The sequence below is a fragment of the Pleurodeles waltl genome, chromosome 6 (assembly GCF_031143425.1).
Source record: "Pleurodeles waltl isolate 20211129_DDA chromosome 6, aPleWal1.hap1.20221129, whole genome shotgun sequence".
In the NCBI taxonomy this organism is placed as follows: domain Eukaryota; kingdom Metazoa; phylum Chordata; class Amphibia; order Caudata; family Salamandridae; genus Pleurodeles; species Pleurodeles waltl.
Window position 1 is genome coordinate 1,323,803,667 of NC_090445.1, and position 18,758 is coordinate 1,323,822,424.

Genomic DNA, 18,758 nt, shown 5'->3' on the forward strand with positions numbered 1-18,758 from the left:
AGCACCAGGATTTGTCTGAATGGCTTGTTCTGCTGCTCAGATACTGTGTGGGACTATGTTCAGTTTCTCCATCCCAGCTGTGCAACACAGCCGGATTGGAGAAACCTAAGTGCACATATCAGTTTGGCTGGCATGAGGCAGCCGGTCAAACTGACATGCTCACTTGGAGCCATACGTAAAATAAAATTACGGAGCACAATACAGCACAAAAATGATGAGCCCCACATTTTCACAACGCAGGTTTGCGCCTATTTAATTGAATACGGCGCACCCCTGTGCTGGCACTAAATTTAGCTGCCAGCGCCAACGCAGACATCCTTGCACCATCGTGCAAGGATGTCTGAATTGAGGGGTTTGTTTGTTTATGTGTGGGAAGGTGTCCCTTCCTGCACATAAACAATTACTAATGGCGATTTGGCACAGAAGTGCCAAAGCGTCATTTTGTAATTTCAGTTTATGTGCAGGAAGAGACACCTTACCGCACATTAACAATCATGTCTGGCATTTTACTCTTTCTATGCATGCTGCAGAATGCAGCACAAATAGAAAAAGCAAACACAAGGTGGAATCAAAGTATTCCTCCTCATTGCGTCTTGCTAACTCCACCCCTGGGTTGGCGTTAGATTTTGCTGCTCCCTCAGGTTTACAAAAATTCATAAATCTGAGGCAGCGTCAAAATGCAATGGGTGTTGCTGTGGCACGCCCACAGCAACACCCATTGCATGCCCCTTCCACACGACGGGCTGCGTGTGAAGGGCCCTCATTTACAAGGTGGCCTTAAGCCACAAAAAGTTGCTTAAAGCCACCTTGTAAATACGGCACAGGGCATAACGCCACCGGAGTGTCAAGAAAAGTGACGCTCTGGTAACACTAGGGCTCTTAAATATGCCCCTAAGTGCACTGACTCCACTCCCCCTTCTCCTCCCTCCCATGGACCAGCCCCACCCCTCCCTGCACCTGCTGGCTGAACCAGCAGCTGAAAAATAAAACAATAGTATAATGTCATTTTATTTTTCAGCAACTGGCTCTTTGCCAGGGGGGTGACATTCCTACGCTAATGTGAAGTAGCCATCCCTGGGAGTAGCAGTGGTCTTAATCTTTTGTGAGTAGGTGTTTTTCTTTCCAGGCCCCTCCTTTAATGCCTCATTACCCTTCCACTAAACCCCCTATATTTTGTAGTAAGTATTTCCCATTTTCCAGCCACGCCCCTGATCCCTCCCATATTTACTACTAAGTAATAAACGTATATGTGTGCAGAGAGCCCCATAGAGAAGCAGGGTCGAAGTGGGATAAAAAATAGGCCAGGGTACTCAAATAAAGGTGGCTCCCATTCTCGAACCACATGGCTAAAAAAAGTGTCCCACATTTACAAATTAGGCCAGTTTGGAACTTGTATAAACACTCTGTATGGGTTTTTTGCAAGGGATGGGAGAACGCGTGCTTTTGTGTTTGCTGCAGGCCAGGCTTGTGGTAATATCAGGAAAAACAACAGTAACAAACTGCCCACCGGGCCAAAAAATAGGCTTACATCCTTCTAAAAAACTTGCCCACAACCAATATCTCAGCCAGCCCATCGGGCACAGCCTGATTATCCTATAGACCAGTCCGAACCCTGTAGAAAAGACGTGAGGTGGAAATGCAGATTTCCGCCCCTCCTACTGTAGTACTATGTGCTATACGACAAAATGTAGTTTGTAAATTGGGACCATTGTGCCTCTTCCAATGTTAGTGCATTTTGTGCTGTATGCTGTCATTGACCGTTTATCCAGACATTATCGTATTTTAGCATGATCAATCTGTAAAATTCACTTTAAATGTAAATAATGTAATATTCATAGATTTATGTACTGTCACAGATACTATGTACACTTTTTTCAATCGATAGAAATGTTATGTTACTGTACGTTAAAACATAAATAAAAATACATCGGCTTTCCTAATGCCTGTTTCCGGTGCTTCTAGCAATCGCTGGAAGATTGTTGATCTGGATTAGAGTTGGAAAACGAGAATCGCTGGAAGAAATTGTGCGAGAGCGTTTTCCTTAACTACTCAAGCCAAAACACGATTAAGGAAAGCATAATATACACCAAGCAACTGTCTGCTACTGGTGTCCAAACCCAGTAAGTGCATGGGATTTGATGAGTGGCTACTGCGCAGATCGGGAAATTGAAAGGGGGCTCACGTCAATGGTGGCCGGTGTGTGCCCTCATGCACGTACCTATACACACCAGTGTGCAGATAATATGGCAGCACCCTGGAGAGCTCAAATTAATGCATGGGACAACGCGATAAAGAATTCCGTCTAAATCGATTTTTTATTGAATTTGGAACGTCTCTGTAGACGACTTCCAAAATGAATGCAGTCTGCCGAGTAGATTGTGATGACTGACAAAGTCCAGACGTGCTTCCAGATGTCTTTGACAGAGACCATTTGGCTGGCAGCATGACATGAAACAGTGGCGAGTGACTCTAATTAATTTAAAGTCTAGGTTACTTGGCCTGAGGAAATGTGAATAACATCTGGTATCTTCGTTTCTTCCTTCTGCGGACGTTACCGAATCCCTTGGGTGTGCAAGCGACATAATGGTGCCTAGGTCCAAGATTTATTTAATACAAAAACTGAAAGTCAGGGGCAGCCATTTTCAGCTGCTGTCATTGCTACAACTTGTACCTTGGCTATTGGTATTTTCAAAACAAGATTTTCTCAATAATATGATATGTTTCTGTAAATTAAACAAACATTGACAAAACCAACATGTGTGATATTGGCTGCTTGACATTTGGCTGTTTTTGTCTTGTTTTGTAAAACGTCATTTTTGGGGAGGCTGCAAGGCCCTAGCTCTTTTGAAAAACCTAAAAATACTGCCTAAAAATATTTTTTTTGTCTAAAGAATCCTGCAGTCCTGCATTGCCATAGAAGTTCCTGGCACTGTTTAAAAGTACTTTGTGTGCACATATGCTCCTTGTAAAAGTAAAAGAGCAGGACGCCTTCACTCACAGTGAAGTTTGTTACTGGCTGAAGAGTGATTGTTATATATATGGTAGTGGCAGTTGCCACTAGGTTGTTATAGTTAGGGCCATTTTTCCATAGAAAAAGCATTCTTTGGCTTGTCTATATCTTTGGCACCATTTGAAAAATATTCATGACATTTTCAAAAACGAACCACTGATGGGAATTTCACCAAATTTAGCAGAAAGCTAGCTTTTGGTACGCAGATTATGCTTTCACTTATTTGGTTTAAATCCGTTCTGTAGTTTTTGAGAAATGAAAGGAAATCCAAATTGGTATATCTGTGATTGCGAAGATTTAAAAAAAAAAAAAAGACGAGCTCATGCAGGGAAATGCACAACTCTGATTGGTTGCCAACACTTCAAACCTGGAAGTGTTGGCAGACATCTTGGGAGTCCCAGAAAAAAAGTGTAAAAAAGGACAAGGGGCCAGGGTACAGTCCCCCTGACCCCTTAGCTCTGGTGCTGGGGTCCCAGATGGTCCCTATCCCACAACTAAAAAAACACTTTAAAAAAATGACTACAAAATTGCGATGATAGTGCAAATTTGCAGTAACAAAAATTAAGAAAAATCCAAGCTCAGGCTTCCGTGCTTGTTTTTCAATAACCCCGGTTGGGGCTGGTCCTGGAGCATTGATGTTTTTAAAATACAGGGGCCTCCTGGCCCCTCCACAGCCCGAGGGACCACCACCTTCCTGGAGCAAAATGCTTTTATTATTTCGAGGAGGCCCAATGGCCTCAGCCCCCAGGACCACCACCTCCCCAGGGGAAAAATGCTTATATTATGTGAGGGAGGGCCAACGGCCTCCCCCACAGCCCTGGGGACCACCACTGCCTCAGGGTGATATATTAACTACTGTGCAAAGGGACATTGTGACCCCACCCCAGCTCCGGGGACCACCACCTCCTTGGGGCAAATAATTACAAATAGAAAGCAGATAAGTTTTGGACCCCCATTGCCCCAGGGACCACCCCCTTCCTGGAGCTATTTATGTTGGGAGGGGACCAGGCGGCCCACCCTCGAGGAGGCACTGATGGCCCTGGGGTTCACCACCCTCCAGGGCCGGCATATGCTCTGTCCCGGAGTGCCCACCCCCCGGGACATAGCTGTTTGCTGTGGCTTGGCTGCAGCTTTGCCTTCTGCAGTCAAGTCACAGCAAACATTACTCTGCTTTCTGACAGCGGGACATGTCAAACAGGTCTCGCTGTCAGAAAGCAGAGTGCGGGGAAGACAGATGAAAACATTGGTCCAGCATCCAAGGAGCTGCTGTTAAAAGCAGCTGCCTGCTTGCTGGAGCAAGCGGACTGCAGGGGAGGCTTAGAGGCTCTCCCCATGGTCCCAGATAGCTCATAAATGGCCAAAAAGTATTTTTAAAAATAATGAGTGCCAACCGCGGGGAAGGCCCTGAGGCTCCCCTTGCAGTCCAAGATAGCCCCCTAAAGGGCAAGAAAAAAAAAAAGAAAAAAAAGACTAATTGTGAAGATCACAGACTTTTACACTGAGAGTTGAGGATTTGACATCTGGTGTATCCTTAGTCATTTCCCTACTTAAATTTATTTTCAACTGTAAATGTTTAAGGCTCCTACTGAAAGGTGAATCTTATTGTTTTTAATTGACAAATACATTTTTCTTTTCAGTTTGTGCAGAAATATCTCATTCTAACTATATCATCCATCAAAGCCTAAAAACTCTCTATCTTCCTCTCTTTCGTTCTCTATCTTTTAATCACTTTCTCCCACTCACACACCCACTCACACCATTACACACCCACTCACAGACCCACTCACAGACCCACTCACAGACCCACTCACAGTTCCAATCAGATCCTTGTGCACCCACACACAGCTCCAATCAGACTCTCACGCACCCATCCACAGACCAACTCAGACACTCACGTACCCACTCACAAAACCACTCGGACTCTCACACACCCACTGACAGCACTGTGCATCCACTCAAAGACCTGCACAGACACTGACACACCCACTAAAACACTGATGCATGTATTCTCACACCCACACATAGACTCTCACAGCAACTCTCACCCTCAGATACACCTTCTTACATCTATTCTCACACCCAGAGAGATAGACTATGGGCAACTCCTGCCGCTCATGGAGAATAGGCTGTGTGCAGAGTAGGGTTGGGTGGTTAGGAGGGTTGGCCGCAGGTCCTGGCTGCAGGCCAGGCCTTGTAGGCAACCGTTGCTGCGCACAGACGAAGGATGTGCACAGTGAAAGGTTGGATGCTTATAAGGGGGTTGATCTCAGGCCCTGTGGCCAACTGCTGCCACTCACTGCCCAAGGCTGTGCGTGGCAGTGATTGGATTACCATATAGTAATGAAAATTACTATTCGTTTAAAAAAAGACAGACATTCCCTAAAAAAACTAAAGGTTACAGGGACATTATAGTTAGGAAATAGAATTTAAAAAAACATAGAAATTCACTGCAAAAAACAAAGGTTACAGGGAGTACATAGTTAGGAAATAGAATTTAAAAAACTTTAGAAATTCACTGAAAAAAACAACGGTTACAGGGACGTTATAGTTAGGTTCTGAATTCATTCGCACAAAACCATACAAATTCACCTGTTAGATTTTTCTTAAGTAACTATAACTCGTGCCCCAAGGTAACTATAACACATATTTATTCACTGAAAAACTTGTGACATAAGGTAACTATCACTAGCAACCCTGCCATGCACAGTTTTCCTTTCTCATCAATAATTTAATTGCACATATGTCAGTGATATTATCAATGATGTCATATATGTCACGGCGAGGGTGCGAGCCATAGTTACCCTATATAAAGCCAACCTCCCTGCTGCACACTAGTGAGGCCCCATCCCATGCAGGTAGCCAAGCCCTTGTGGGTATCAAACACCATGCTGCCCATGGCCTTTGCCTGTGCACAGCATGGCATTGCCAAATGGGCCTAGACTGTGGCCACGCCCTGCTTCCAACTCCCTGCAGGCAGTCATCCCCACACTGTGCACGGCCTTCTGCCATGCATAGTGGGGGGTTGCCCAAAGGGCCTGCGTCTATCCCTCGTAGGCCGTCATCCCCACGTTGCGCACAGCCTTTGGCCATGCGCAGCAGGTGGGTAGGCCAAACCGCATTCCAACCACCCACAGGCTGAGCACAGCCTTCATCCAATCCCCTGCAGTCAGCCAAATCCCTGGGGCCACATGACATTAAAATGAGGAGGGGCATCATGGCATCCCTCTCCAAACCATGTTAGGTCCCAGGGATCCCACCTCATTTGGTCCCATGTCATTATAAAGTGGTAGGGGTGTTGCGTAGCTCCCCCACCAGACTACCATCCCCAAGGGCCAAATCCCGTAATAAAAGCAGAGAGGGGTTCCACGAGGCCCCCCTTTAGGAGGCTGACCTGGTATGTAGTACCAGGTCCAGTTATCCCTTATTAGTAACATGAAGTCAGTGTCCAGAAGCCAGGCTGTCTAGGGGTAGCTGTAGCTGAGCAGCCAAGGCTTATCTAGGAGACATGCAAAGCTCATGCAATACCACTTTAGTCACACAGTACTTATACACATGAAAGAAAATACTCAGTGTTACAAAAATAAAGGTACTTTATTTTTAGTGACACAATGTCACAAAATAACTTAGAGACTATACTCCCTTAGGAGGTAAGTAATATACACAGTATATAGACTAGAATGCAGTAATAGCTTTAAAAAATGGTTAGAAAACAGCGCAAATAGTAAAAATCCCAATGGGTTGCAATGGGCCTGGTGGAACACAAACCTTGTTCTAAAATAGTGGAATGCGAAAGTCAGTTCCCCACCTAGGCAAGAGTAATGTGTAGAGGGGTGCTGGGAATGTAAGAAAACACCAAAGGTAAGTAATAGAACCCAACCCAGAGCCCAGGAAAACAGGAGTAATCACAGTAAGTTTCCCTCAATACACTAGAAGTTGTGATAGAAGATAATGCGAGAATCAGAAGAGACTGCAATACACCAATGATGGATTCCTGGACTTGAAGACCTGTGGAAGAAAGGGACCATGTCCAAGAAGCACTGAAGAGTCCAGGGAGAACAGGAGCCCCTGCTAACCCAGATGAAGGTGCAGAAGAAGAACCACCGGTGAAGAAGAACAGTCAGTACTGCACCCAGGAAGACGAATGCGGGTTCCTGGATGGTGAAGATGATGTCCCACTCCGGATGGATGATTACAGTCTGGTTTGCAATGCTGGATTCCGCCAGCAAGCCTTGGCACACGCAAAGCTTGCGGTTAGCGGAGAATGGCGCTGCCTGGGACCAGCAGGGACATGGTGGCCTCTACCCAGGAGGGGGAGATCGAGGGGGCTCTCAGCAACTCAGAGAGCCCTCAGAAGACCAGGCAGCGTTCACAAGAGTCCCACAGCACAGGGACAAAGAAGGTGCAAATGGAGTGCCCACGTAGCACGACACAAAGGGATCCCATGCCGCCGGAGAACCACTCAGGAAGCTGTGCGTTGCTTGGAGGACTGAGCTGCACTGTGCACAAAGAACTTTGTGGAAGGTCGCACACAAGCCTTGGCAACTGCAAAGCATGCGGTGTCCGGGGGTACTGTCTTGTGTGTGAAGGCAAGCTCTTACCTCCACCAAAGCTGGACAGCTGGGCCTTGGGATAGTTGGGGTCACTTCAGTCCACGACCCATGTTGTTGGATCTATGATCATCATCAAGAGAGGGGATCCACGCCATGGTTCGTCGCTGCAGAGGGGTGCTGGCTGAAGCAGGGAAGTGACTCCTTCACTTCAAGGGAGATTCCTTCGCTTCTTCTGGTGCAGGCTGATGACAGGCAGTCATCAGAGGATGCACGACCTGGAAACAGTTGCAGTTGCTGGCAGGACCTATAGATGCAATGTTGCAGAAGTCATCTCTGCTTCTTTGTTGCAGTTTGTAGAGTTCCTGGAGGGTCCAGATGCAGTTTCATCAGTAGAAGATGAAGTAAAGGATGCAAAGGATTCCTGCTGGAGTCTTGCAATCTGAATCTGAGGAAACACCCAGAGGAGACACCCTAAATAGCCCCAAAACTGGGATTAGTCAGCTACACAGGTAGGCACCTATCAGGGAAGGGCTCTGATGTCACCTGCTGACACTGGCCACTCAGATGCTCCTAGAGTGCCCCTCCACCTTGGAATCCAAGACTGAAAAACCCAGGGACACTCTGGAGGAGCTCTGGGCACCACCCCTGGGGTGATGATGGACAGGGGAGCAGTCACCCACCTTGCCTTTGTCCAGTTTCACGCCAGAGCAGGGACTGAGGTCCCTTACCAGTATAGACTGGATTATTCAAGAGGGCACCATCTGTGCCCTTCAAATCATTTCCAGAGGCTCTGGGAGGCAGCTCCTATGCCTGCAACACCTATTTTCAAAGGGAGAGGAAATGCATTGTTCTGCCTTCCTGGGCTCGATCTGCTTGAACAACAGGAGGGCAGAAACCTGTCTGTGAGGTGGCAGCAGCTGGGGCTGCCACGAACACCTCAGAAGGCTAGTATGGCAGTACAAGGGGGGTCCACTGTGGAGCCCCCAGAGTGCATGGAATTGTAAATCCAATACTAGAATCAGTATTTGGGTACAATTCCCACATTGTAGACACCTTACATGGCCATATTCGGAGTTACCATTGTGAAGCTGAACATAGGTATTGACCTATGTCCAGTGCATGTGTAAAATGGCGCCCGCACTCATGAAGTCCAGGAAAATGGTCCTGGATGATGTGTGGGCACCTCTGCTAGTGCAGGGGTGCCCTCACACACAGGTACTTTGCACCCAGCCTTCAGGGTTTGAAGGCTTGACATACAGGTGACTTGTAAGTGAACTGGTGCAGTGAAAATGGCTGTGAAAGGGTGCATGCACCATTTCACGCAGGCTGCAATGACAGTCCTGCAGAAGCCTTTGCATGGGCTCCCTATTGGTGGCAAAAGTAATGCTGCAGCCCATAGGGATCCCCTGGAACTTCACTGCCCTGGGTACCTCAGTACCATATACTAGGGACTTATAAAAGGTGACCGGTATGCAAATTTGGGTTGAATTACTGGGTTACCAGTATGTAGTGACAAATTTGAGAGGAGCGAGAGCATAAGCACTGGGGGTCCTGGTTAGCAGGATCCCAGTGACAGAGTCAAACACACAGAAATTGAGGGTAACATGCCAAAAAGAGGGTACTTTCCTACACCCCCTCCTCAAGACTTATTAGGCCCAAGGACCCCACCCCCCTGGGCCACATGTCAATATAAAGGGGTAGGTGGCCAGGTGCCACACCCTCCTCAAGCCTTTTTAGTCCTCGATAACTTCATCCCTGTGCAAAAAATCCATAATAAAAGTGGAGGGGGCTGTGTGCCCCCTCCTGCCAAGCCTTATTAGGCCCAGGGGATCTCATCCCCTGTGGCCAAATTCCCTAATTAAGTGGAGGGCAGCATGCCGCCCCTCATCCCTGACCCTTCTTGGTCCCGGGAACCCCACATGGTGGGACCGCAGGTGGGTGCCCCGGTGCCCACCTGGGGCACCAACAAACCACAAATTGCAGGCCGCAGGTGCAACCCCAGTGTCCTGGTGGCCCAACTGGCTCCCTGCATAGTGCAGGAGCCGCATTGCTCCTGCCTGGAGGGAGCAGCTATTCATGCTTGCTCCCTCTAAACGGGAGAAATACCTGTTCCGTTTCCCTGCCCTTGGAGTGCGAGCAGGGGGCAGGAAAAGAGAAGTCTGCTCTCACCAGGTGGTAGTATGTTTAAATCTCCTGCTGGGTAGGAGATGACATGCCTTCTCTGCTGACACTGCTGCAGGCAGTGAAAACATGTTTGCTCCCATCTAGTGGGAGATTCAAAAATGTTCCCAGGCAAGAGCAACAGCTTGTTTCCCTGATCGCCCTGATGTGGGCAGGAAAACTACTCAGTCCCAAGGGTAGGCTCCCCAGGACAGAGTAATAGAGTGGGCCCAGGGGGACATGGTCCCTAGGGCCTACAGAGGTTCGGGGAGGGGGTAGCCCATAGCCCCCTCACCTTTCTTTTTAACTGATCATCCCTGGGAAATGGGGAAGCTGGGGCCTTTAAAGGCATGGGAGCACATGACCCACTCCCCTTTCTAGCACATTTTGGCCCGGGACCGTAGGTGGAGCTGATCGCTGGACACTGTTTATGTTCTGGGTTGTGCTTGTGGCAAAATATACATTGGTTGTAGTACCCCTTCCTGTAAGATCCAGATACAAGAGCATGTGAGAGGTATTAAACATAGGGACATGAGATATCGAGTGGCTACCCATATGCATGAGGCACATCCTGAAGATACAAGGATTTGGCTTCATGCAGCTCAGCATGTAATGGCCAGTAGAAGGAGTGGCGAAGGAGAACTGGCATTACGCAGAGATTAATCGAAATGGATTTGTAGATTGAGAACGGTTTGAATGGACCTAAATGTTAACAATGAATTTCATCATTTTCTTTGATATCTTTGATTAGTTGATCATGGGATATTATATGGCCTCCGGTTACTGTGTTAGGGTCCTGTTACAGCTGATGTGACAGTTAGTGTCTGACTATCTTACAAGCCAGATGTTTCCATATGATAGTCAGTGCTTAATTTCTGCTTGTTGTTTCCGGTGCGGGACACCAGCACTTCTTTTTGAGGGCTGGCACTTAGTTTTCTGCCTTAAGCATTTACTGCGAGCAAAAGACAAATAAGAGAAAGACGGAGGAAGAGAACAACGAAAAAGCGCCACAAAGGGAGAAAGCAGAAAACTGCTAGGTAAGCTGAAGGGGCAGTTAGTGGCTGTAAATGGATTAAGAGGCCAGATATGGCTTCAGGTTTATGCTGTCTCGGTGGCCGCATGCTTCAGAGGAGAGCTTTGGGAACCGGCACGTTTTTATTTACAAATTAAGCACTGATGATAGTAGATATTAAGAGCCGATTGGTATAGGGATTAGGATGCAGAGATGGTTCGGTGCGCTACAAGGCGTGGATATATATTGGGAGCTGATTGTAAACGGTGTCAGGGATACAGAGACTGTGCTAGCGGAGGGTATGACAGGATGATATGTGTTGAAGCTACTTTATATGTCCTTCCGACACTGTGGTTGTAATCAGATTGTAATTTATGATATTTGGACTTGTTTGTTCACGGTAATTCTTTCAGAAACATTATGTATGGCTCAAGTAAATACCTGCATTCCTGTAGAATGGTGGGCATTGTGTCCATATGTTTTTTTTGTCGTATTTAACACCCCATAGTTTTGGGAGCTTTACATATGGGTTTTTTGTTCTTTGTTATTTTCTTTTTTACTCCTTTTTAACGTTTTTTAGACATTTATCCAAAGATCTATATAGGCAACAGTTGTATACATGGGAGAATGGAGTACTTCCATGTTTCATCATTTGCTTAGCACCCAAATGCGTGAATCATGGTATGAGGATATCTCCAAAGGTATGTGGGTGGGAGTATGGAGTACATACACTCCTTGTCTTTTTGCGATTTACTTAATGTGTAAACAATGAAATCAGGATATTGTCATGGCTTGTGGTTAAAGGTTTTCAGACATATATGAAAGATTTATTTTGAATAAGATTTGTGAAAGTTGATTATTATATGTATAATTGACGATTCTAAGATGGCTCCACTGAGATAGGTGGGACTTCCATTCAGAGTATGTAGATCAGTGAAGATATGTTCATATGACACGTTGAAATACTTAGCACATGCAGTTTTTAGCACTAGGAGACCGTAATAGGGTTGACATATTTTGCAGCCTGTTATTAAGATCTGTTGAATGCTCATACAAAATTTTGTGTTCCTATCAGCCATGTATGTGGATTCAATACAGCATGCGGGGACTCCAAGATGTGGCCCCCATGGTGAAAATGCATAAGAAGATTGGAAAGTCATGTTCACATGATAAGAGTGCAATGTGATATGAGCACAACTACGAGACTATAAATGTCAGGGGCTGCTCCTCCTTTAGGGCGGAGGAGCGTTGCCTCCTGCCAACCTATACCTTTACCTTTACCGAGTTTATTATTGTTTTCTGGTATAGGGGCGGGGCCACGGTGGTGATGAGGAGTGAGGGGGAGTGCACAGCACTCCTCCTCACTGCGCATGTATGTTTGGCCGGCTGTCTCGGGCCGGCCAAACACACATCCGCAGTAAGCTCTCTCCAGCCCAACAACACAGTTGCCTGGCTGGAGAGAGCGTGCACAGGCTCCCAGTCTGCCTGGGTACAACCTGGCTGGGCGCTCCCAGCCAATCCTGATGCTGCTCTGAGCAGCGTAAGGATTGGCCGCAGGGAAGGCTGAGAGCCTGTGTCTGCAGTGGCGAGGCAGAGGAGACGGAGGAGCAGAGCAGTGCGCAGCGTTCAGTTAAGTGTTTTAAGAATATATATATATTTAAAGTTTATTCCCCCCTCCACGCGCCGCCCTGCCCCTTCTGTGCCCCGTGAGCTCTGACTGTGTAATGGAGCTGTCAAACTTCGCAGCCTGTTATTAAGATTTGTTAAATACTTGCACAAAATCTTGTGATCATATTAGCTGTGTATGTTGATCATACTTCAGCCAGATCAATAATTCCTTTGTTTTTCCGATTGGCTGCACGCACGAGATACCAGCTCAGTATGGTCCCCAGAATGCCTGACGGGGCGCAATAACGTCAGAGGCTTGGCCTAGGGTGTCAGCAGGTGCTCCCTCTACCCATAACTTAATAATTTAGTAACATTTGTGTGGAATAGGCATTCCTGTCACACACATGTTACTGACCTGCCCTTCCTTTCCTCATCATACACTATTATGGTGCACTACACCAACGAGGGGGCTCCCCAGCTGTATCTGCAATCCAATCAAGTAGAATACCAAATGGAAGAGCGTCTGGTGGAAGCACTGGGTTACCATTTGCAGGACTCCGTGAACTGGACATTAGTCAAGGCCCTCAAGCCCTTTACACAGTCACGGGTGAGAATGGCAATCTGGAGCTTATGGGAGGCTCTAGTCAGAATGCTTTTTCCTCTCAATTACCCTCTCAAGACTCTGACTTACATCTGAGATCCTCTGCAGGGGGTTCCTCTCCAGCTGACCTCCTAGCACAAATGGCTGCCTGTGTGCTCAGTGACCATGAGTACGAAGGGGCTGAACTCCCAGTCCCTTCAGTAATTAAATCTGTCCCTGATTGAGGGAACACTTAATTTGACACATCTGTTCATGCCACAGATTCTGACAAGTCGCAAAAAGAAACACAAATCTCACCATTCCCCTACCGATGTTCCAGAAATCATTAGGCGCAATTTATTATTCGAACCAGAAAATATTATTCACCCTAGATCTACTGAGTGGGTTCCTTGTGCAGAAGTCGTTCACTATGTCCAGGAAAAATTTTGCAAGAATTTTGAGCGCAACGTTGGTAATACCCTGCGCTCGGAGTGTCCTGGACCATCACTCCTTGGTAAGGTGGTGGACACGCCAGAACTAGACTCCAGAATGGCAACCTTTTTAAAGAAAATTAGCTAAAGATCCTAAAAAAGGTCTAGACCACACCTGGCGCGGGTGTCAAGACAAGTTGTTACACCTATCTAGTTCCCTGACAAAAATCCTGGAGCTCGCAGGTGAGGTGAAAGAAAATAACGCCCATGTGGATCCAGAAGACATCTTTGAATGGGCTCAAGTAGCCATATGTATGCTCAGAAACGCCAACTGTGCCATGTCCGTGGAGTGGCGTAAATGCGTCCTTATGCGCATTGACCCAAAATTGGCTGATTTAGCTTCTAAAGAAGCTGGGTCTTTGGCTAGCGGCCTATTATTTGAAGACAAGTTTTTTAAAGAACTTGGCAAGTATGTAGCCACCTTCTCAGTTTTAGACAACGCTCAGAAGTCAATCAAATGGAAATCAACAATGCCCTTTTTTGCCAGGGTCGGGCGTTATAGGGGTTGAATGCTTCCAACAGACCTCTAGAGGTGCCAACAGAGTCAGAGGTTCCTCATCCTCAAACTTCTACCCCACGAGATACATAGGTGGCTAAGGCAGGTCCCACAGAGGAGGATATTGAGGCGGATCCAGCGCAGCAGATGCCAATTTAACAGGTAAAATTGATTCTAGATTCCGGAGTCACTTTGGGGGGAGGGATTCAACTATTTGTGAACAAATGGGCTTTCATTACAGAGGGTTCAGGGTTTTTATATAGAGTTTTATTCCTCCCCAAGGCAGTCGATTCCCCCACTCCCTCTCCTTTTTTCCCAAAGCGAGAGTCGAAGCCCTGGTTCAAAAAGGGGCTATAGTAGAGACCGTCCCTCATCCACATAGTTTTATCAGCACAGTATTCTTGGTACAGAAAAAAGTCGGAGGTTCTTGCCCTAATACCTCCTTGCACCACCCTAGCGCCATTTTGTTTTATGCTAAGGTAGAATCAAGGAGGCCTTTTCCCCATGCCAGATTTACAAAGTGGGACAATGCAAGCATTGTGACACTTTGTAACCCCTTGCGCCACATTTTGCCTGCCCCAGGCATAGTGTATGCTAGGGCGGTGTTCCCCATTTAGGAGGCCCAGAAAAATGGTGCAGTGAAATTTACAAGATTTCAAAGCAACATTTTTCCTGTCATTTTAAACGCCTACCCAGGTAGGCATTCGAGTGACGCTCCCATTGTTTCCAGTCTGCCACCCCATGCATTGCTGGCGCTAGTTGACCCATGCGCCACAATAGCGTCAAAAATATTGATGCTGTTGTGCTAACGTGCACCATAGTATTGTGAATACAGCACTACCATGGTGACGTTAGGGTGAGCAAGAAAAGTGGCGCATCATAGCTGATGCGCCACTTTCTTGTAAATATACCCGATAGTGTTTAGTCCCAACCACAGTTAGTTTTGGATGGTTGTGCCTGCCCGAAATGAATTACTGGCCCCCATGTTTTTTCACTACCTACAGTCGTTTGTTGACGTTTAGCCACATCAACAGATGGCACCTTCGCTCACAGCAGTTATTTGGGGGTTTGTTTTAACCATATGTATTTACTACGGCGGTAGACAAGTCCACAAGTGTTAACTCCAGTAAAGAACTTTGGGTTCACTTTTATTTAATCTCAGAGGTGATTGCAGACACCTGTCCTTTCTCTTGCTGACGGTTATTTTATCGGCTGAGGGGATTATCAGCTGCTAATTTCCCACCTCTCAGTTATGAACCAGAGCAAAAGGCAAAGGCTCACAATAAGGGTGAAGGGTAAATAATAGTTGTTTACACTCAGAGCATGCCTGTAAAATAGATAGCTCATCCCCCGTCTCCCCCGTACCCTATACAAAAAATAATGGCGGTCATTCCTACTTTGGCGGGCGGCGGTTGCCGCCCGCCTGGCGGGAACTGCCAGAAGACCGTACCGCGGTCAAAAGACCGCGGCGGTCATTCTGACTTTCCCGCTGGGCTGGCGGGCGACCGCCAAAAGGCCGCCCGCCCAGCGGGAAAGCACCAGCAACGAGGAAGCCGGCTCCGAATGGAGCCGGCGGAGTTGCTGGTGTGCGACGGGTGCTGTTGCACCCGTCGCGATTTTCAGTGTCTGCCAAGCAGACACTGAAAATCAATGTGGGGCCCTGTTAGGGGGCCCCTGCAGTGCCCATGCCACTGGCCACTGGCATGGGCACTGCAGGGGCCCCCAGGGGCCCCACGACACCCGTTCCCGCTAGCCTGGTTCTGGCGGTGAAAACCGCCAGAACCAGGCTGGAGGGGAAGGGGGTCGGAATCCCCATGGCGGCGCTGCTTGCAGCGCCACCGTGGAGGATTCACAGGGGCAGCGGGAAGCCGACGGTTTCCCTTTTCTGACCGCGGCTTTACCGCCGCGGTCAGAATAGCCCCAGAAGCACCGCCAGCCTGTTGGCGGTGCTTCCTCCGTCCCCTACCCTGGCGGTCTCGGACCGCCAGTGTAGGAATGACCCCCAATGTGTCATATAACCAAGTTAGCATATTTTCGTTTAGACAATGGATCACAGTTTTATCTCTGAAGAATACGTTTGTACTCACTGACAGCATTCCTTTCCTCCTGGAGCTGCAGACCCTTTGCTCTCAGTACAACCACGGTGAGACGTCCAAGGTAATCATTGTAGCTCAAAGAAAACTGGACGTCTCCGAACTCAGATGGTGGCTGAAATAAGAGTGTTACAGCTAGAGTCACAATGCCATACTGAACACATAACATAACATACTTCATAAAGTGTGTGTCTTAATGCAGCTATCAATAAATTTCGAAATTAAAATTTATATATTTTCAAGAATGGTGTCCTATAGCTTGTTGTTCATGTAGCACTTACGCTATCAAAAAGTGACCTCCAGGCAGGCTGCTGACCTGCAAGCAGAGGATAGTAAAATATGACAGCATTTCAGGTAGGAAAGCGATTTTTGTTTCAATTCGGGTGGTGAGTTTTTTAAAGTGTGTCACATTTCGGGTGACCTGACGATTTTCTAAGATGCAGTTAGTTTGTAGCAGATAAAGGTAGGAACCAGCACAAACAAAACCGAGATTATAAAAACGTCCTGTTGAAAGGTGAGTATCTATACTAGGGGATACCATCGTGGTCCAGTGGCAGGTGGGTTGCTTTTGGGCTGAGGAACTGGAATGTTACAGTTACTTACCGGTAATTCCAATACTCGAAGGCCTTTGTTCCTCGTTGAACTCGTTACTCTTTGAGAAGTGTCCACCTCTTCAGACAGACATTTTGTTCTACTTCTCATTTTTAGACACAGAAATTGAAAGCTTAAAGCTCCACCTACCCACCAATATGACATCTTGGGGCATATTTATACTCCGTTTGCGCCGAATTTGCGTCGTTTTTTTCGACGCAAATTCGACGCAAAACTAACTCCATATTTATACTTTGGCGTTAGACGTGTCTAGCACCAAAGTTCATGGAGTTAGCGTCATTTTTTGGCGTGAACACCTTCCTTGCGTTAATGAGATGCAAGGTAGGCGTTCCCGTCTTAAAAAATGACTGCGATGCATATGCGTCGTATTTATACTCCCGGGCAAAAATGACGCCCGGGAGTGGGCGGGACTAAAAAACCCGCATTTGCGCCGGATTTTAGCGCCTGGGTCAGGGCAGGCGTTAAGGGACCTGTGGGCTCAGAATGAGCCCAGAGGTGCCTTCCCAAGCCCACAGGGACACCCCCTGCCACCCTTGCCCACCCCAGGAGGACACCCAAGGATGGAGGGACCCATCCCAGGGAAGAAAAGGTAAGTTGTGGTAAGTATTTTTTTTTATTTTTTTTTTGGCATAGGGGGGCCTGATTTGTGCCCCCCTACATGCCACTATGCCCAATGACCATGCCCAGGGGACAGAAGTCCCCTGGGCATGGCCATTGGGCAAGGGGGCATGACTCCTGTCTTTGCTAAGACAGGAGTCATGTTAATGGCGTCTGGGCGCCCAAAAAAAATGGCGCAAATCGGGTTAAGACGATTTTTTTGCCTCAGCCTGACTTGCCCCATTTTTGGACGCCCAAACGCCATTTTTCCCTACGCCGGCGCTGCCTGGTGTACGTGTTTTTTTTTCACGCACACCAGGCAGCGCCGGTCGGCTAACGCCGGCTAACGCCATTCAATAAATACGGCGCCCGCATGGCGCTTCAGAATGGCGTTAGCCGGCGCTAATTTTTTTGGCGCAAAACTGCGTTAGCGCAGTTTTGCGTCAAAAAGTATAAATATGGGCCCTTGTGTCAAACAATCATAACTACCTTCCTGGCCTGCAGTTGCCTTTTCACTGGGAGAATCTATGAACGTATTCCTTTTTGGAAGAGCCGTGGCAGACGGTTTTTCACTCTGGAAAAACAGACCATAAAGATCACCTTCCCTTGTGTCAGCTTGTGGAAACCCAAAATTCTCCCACAGAAGATCAAGAGTTTGATCAACTTCCCCTCCTGACATTTTTAACTTTAGAAGAAGAACCAGCTGTACTGGGAGAAGACAAGCGTGATTAGCAAAAAGAATCCCTCTTTTGATGTGATGAGGTTTTTTCTTCTTCTTTGCTCTCTCTGCCTCCACAGCACTGACGATCTTCTAGAGAGAATTATTTTTCTTACCTTTGTTGGGATATCAATGCATGGCAGGGATGTAAGCTATAGTTAGCTCTGCTAACTATAACTTGTGAATTTATTTTTTGTTTTACTTTAAAACTTTAATGTTGTCCTTGACATTTCCACCTTTACTATAATGTTACTATAACCTTTGTTTTTTCAGTGCATTTTTTAAGGGGTTTATTTTAAAGAAACACAGTTCTTACTATCACACTTAACTATAACATTACTTTAACCTTTGGTTTTCTCAGTGTATTTTAAGTTTTTTTTGGGTAAAGAAATATTTTACTACCATATGTAAATCCAAAGTCTTTGACCAACACATTCCCTGCAGCCATATTTAATACAAAGTGGGAGTGGGTGTGGACCGTGAGCCTCATTAGGCCCAGAGATTCCATCCCCCTGGGCCGACTAATTAGTAAAAGGTTGGGGGACCTGCACCCCCCCTCTGAGCCTGATTAGGCCCCAGAGAATCTATCTCCTAGGCTGAAAACTAAATAAAAAGGTCACCCAACTGGAGAACTTTCAGCTGGGTAATTAGTAAGTGCTACCTCATTGGATGAATGTCTAGTGCATAGTCTACTCCACAGCTGCGTAAAGGACCACAAGGTAATGTCTCCAGTGACTTTGTGTGCACATCATTTTGGCAATGTGATTGTTCCTGAAGCATCTTCATACAGAAATCAGTGACAAAATTAATCTTATGTAGAGAAGACGTTGA

The 18,758-nt window shown here is 46.9% G+C and overlaps 1 protein-coding gene across 1 annotated transcript in view; it reads right to left on the minus strand.

Moving 5' to 3' along the window:
- The window catches only part of LOC138300824 (synaptotagmin-15-like), a 294,951-nt gene that overhangs the window by 38,304 nt on the left and 237,889 nt on the right, over positions 1-18,758 (minus strand). Inside the window, exon 6 of the mRNA XM_069240628.1 lies at positions 15,995-16,115. Coding sequence (XP_069096729.1) covers positions 15,995-16,115 — 121 coding nt within the window. The remainder of the gene's footprint in view (positions 1-15,994; positions 16,116-18,758) is intronic.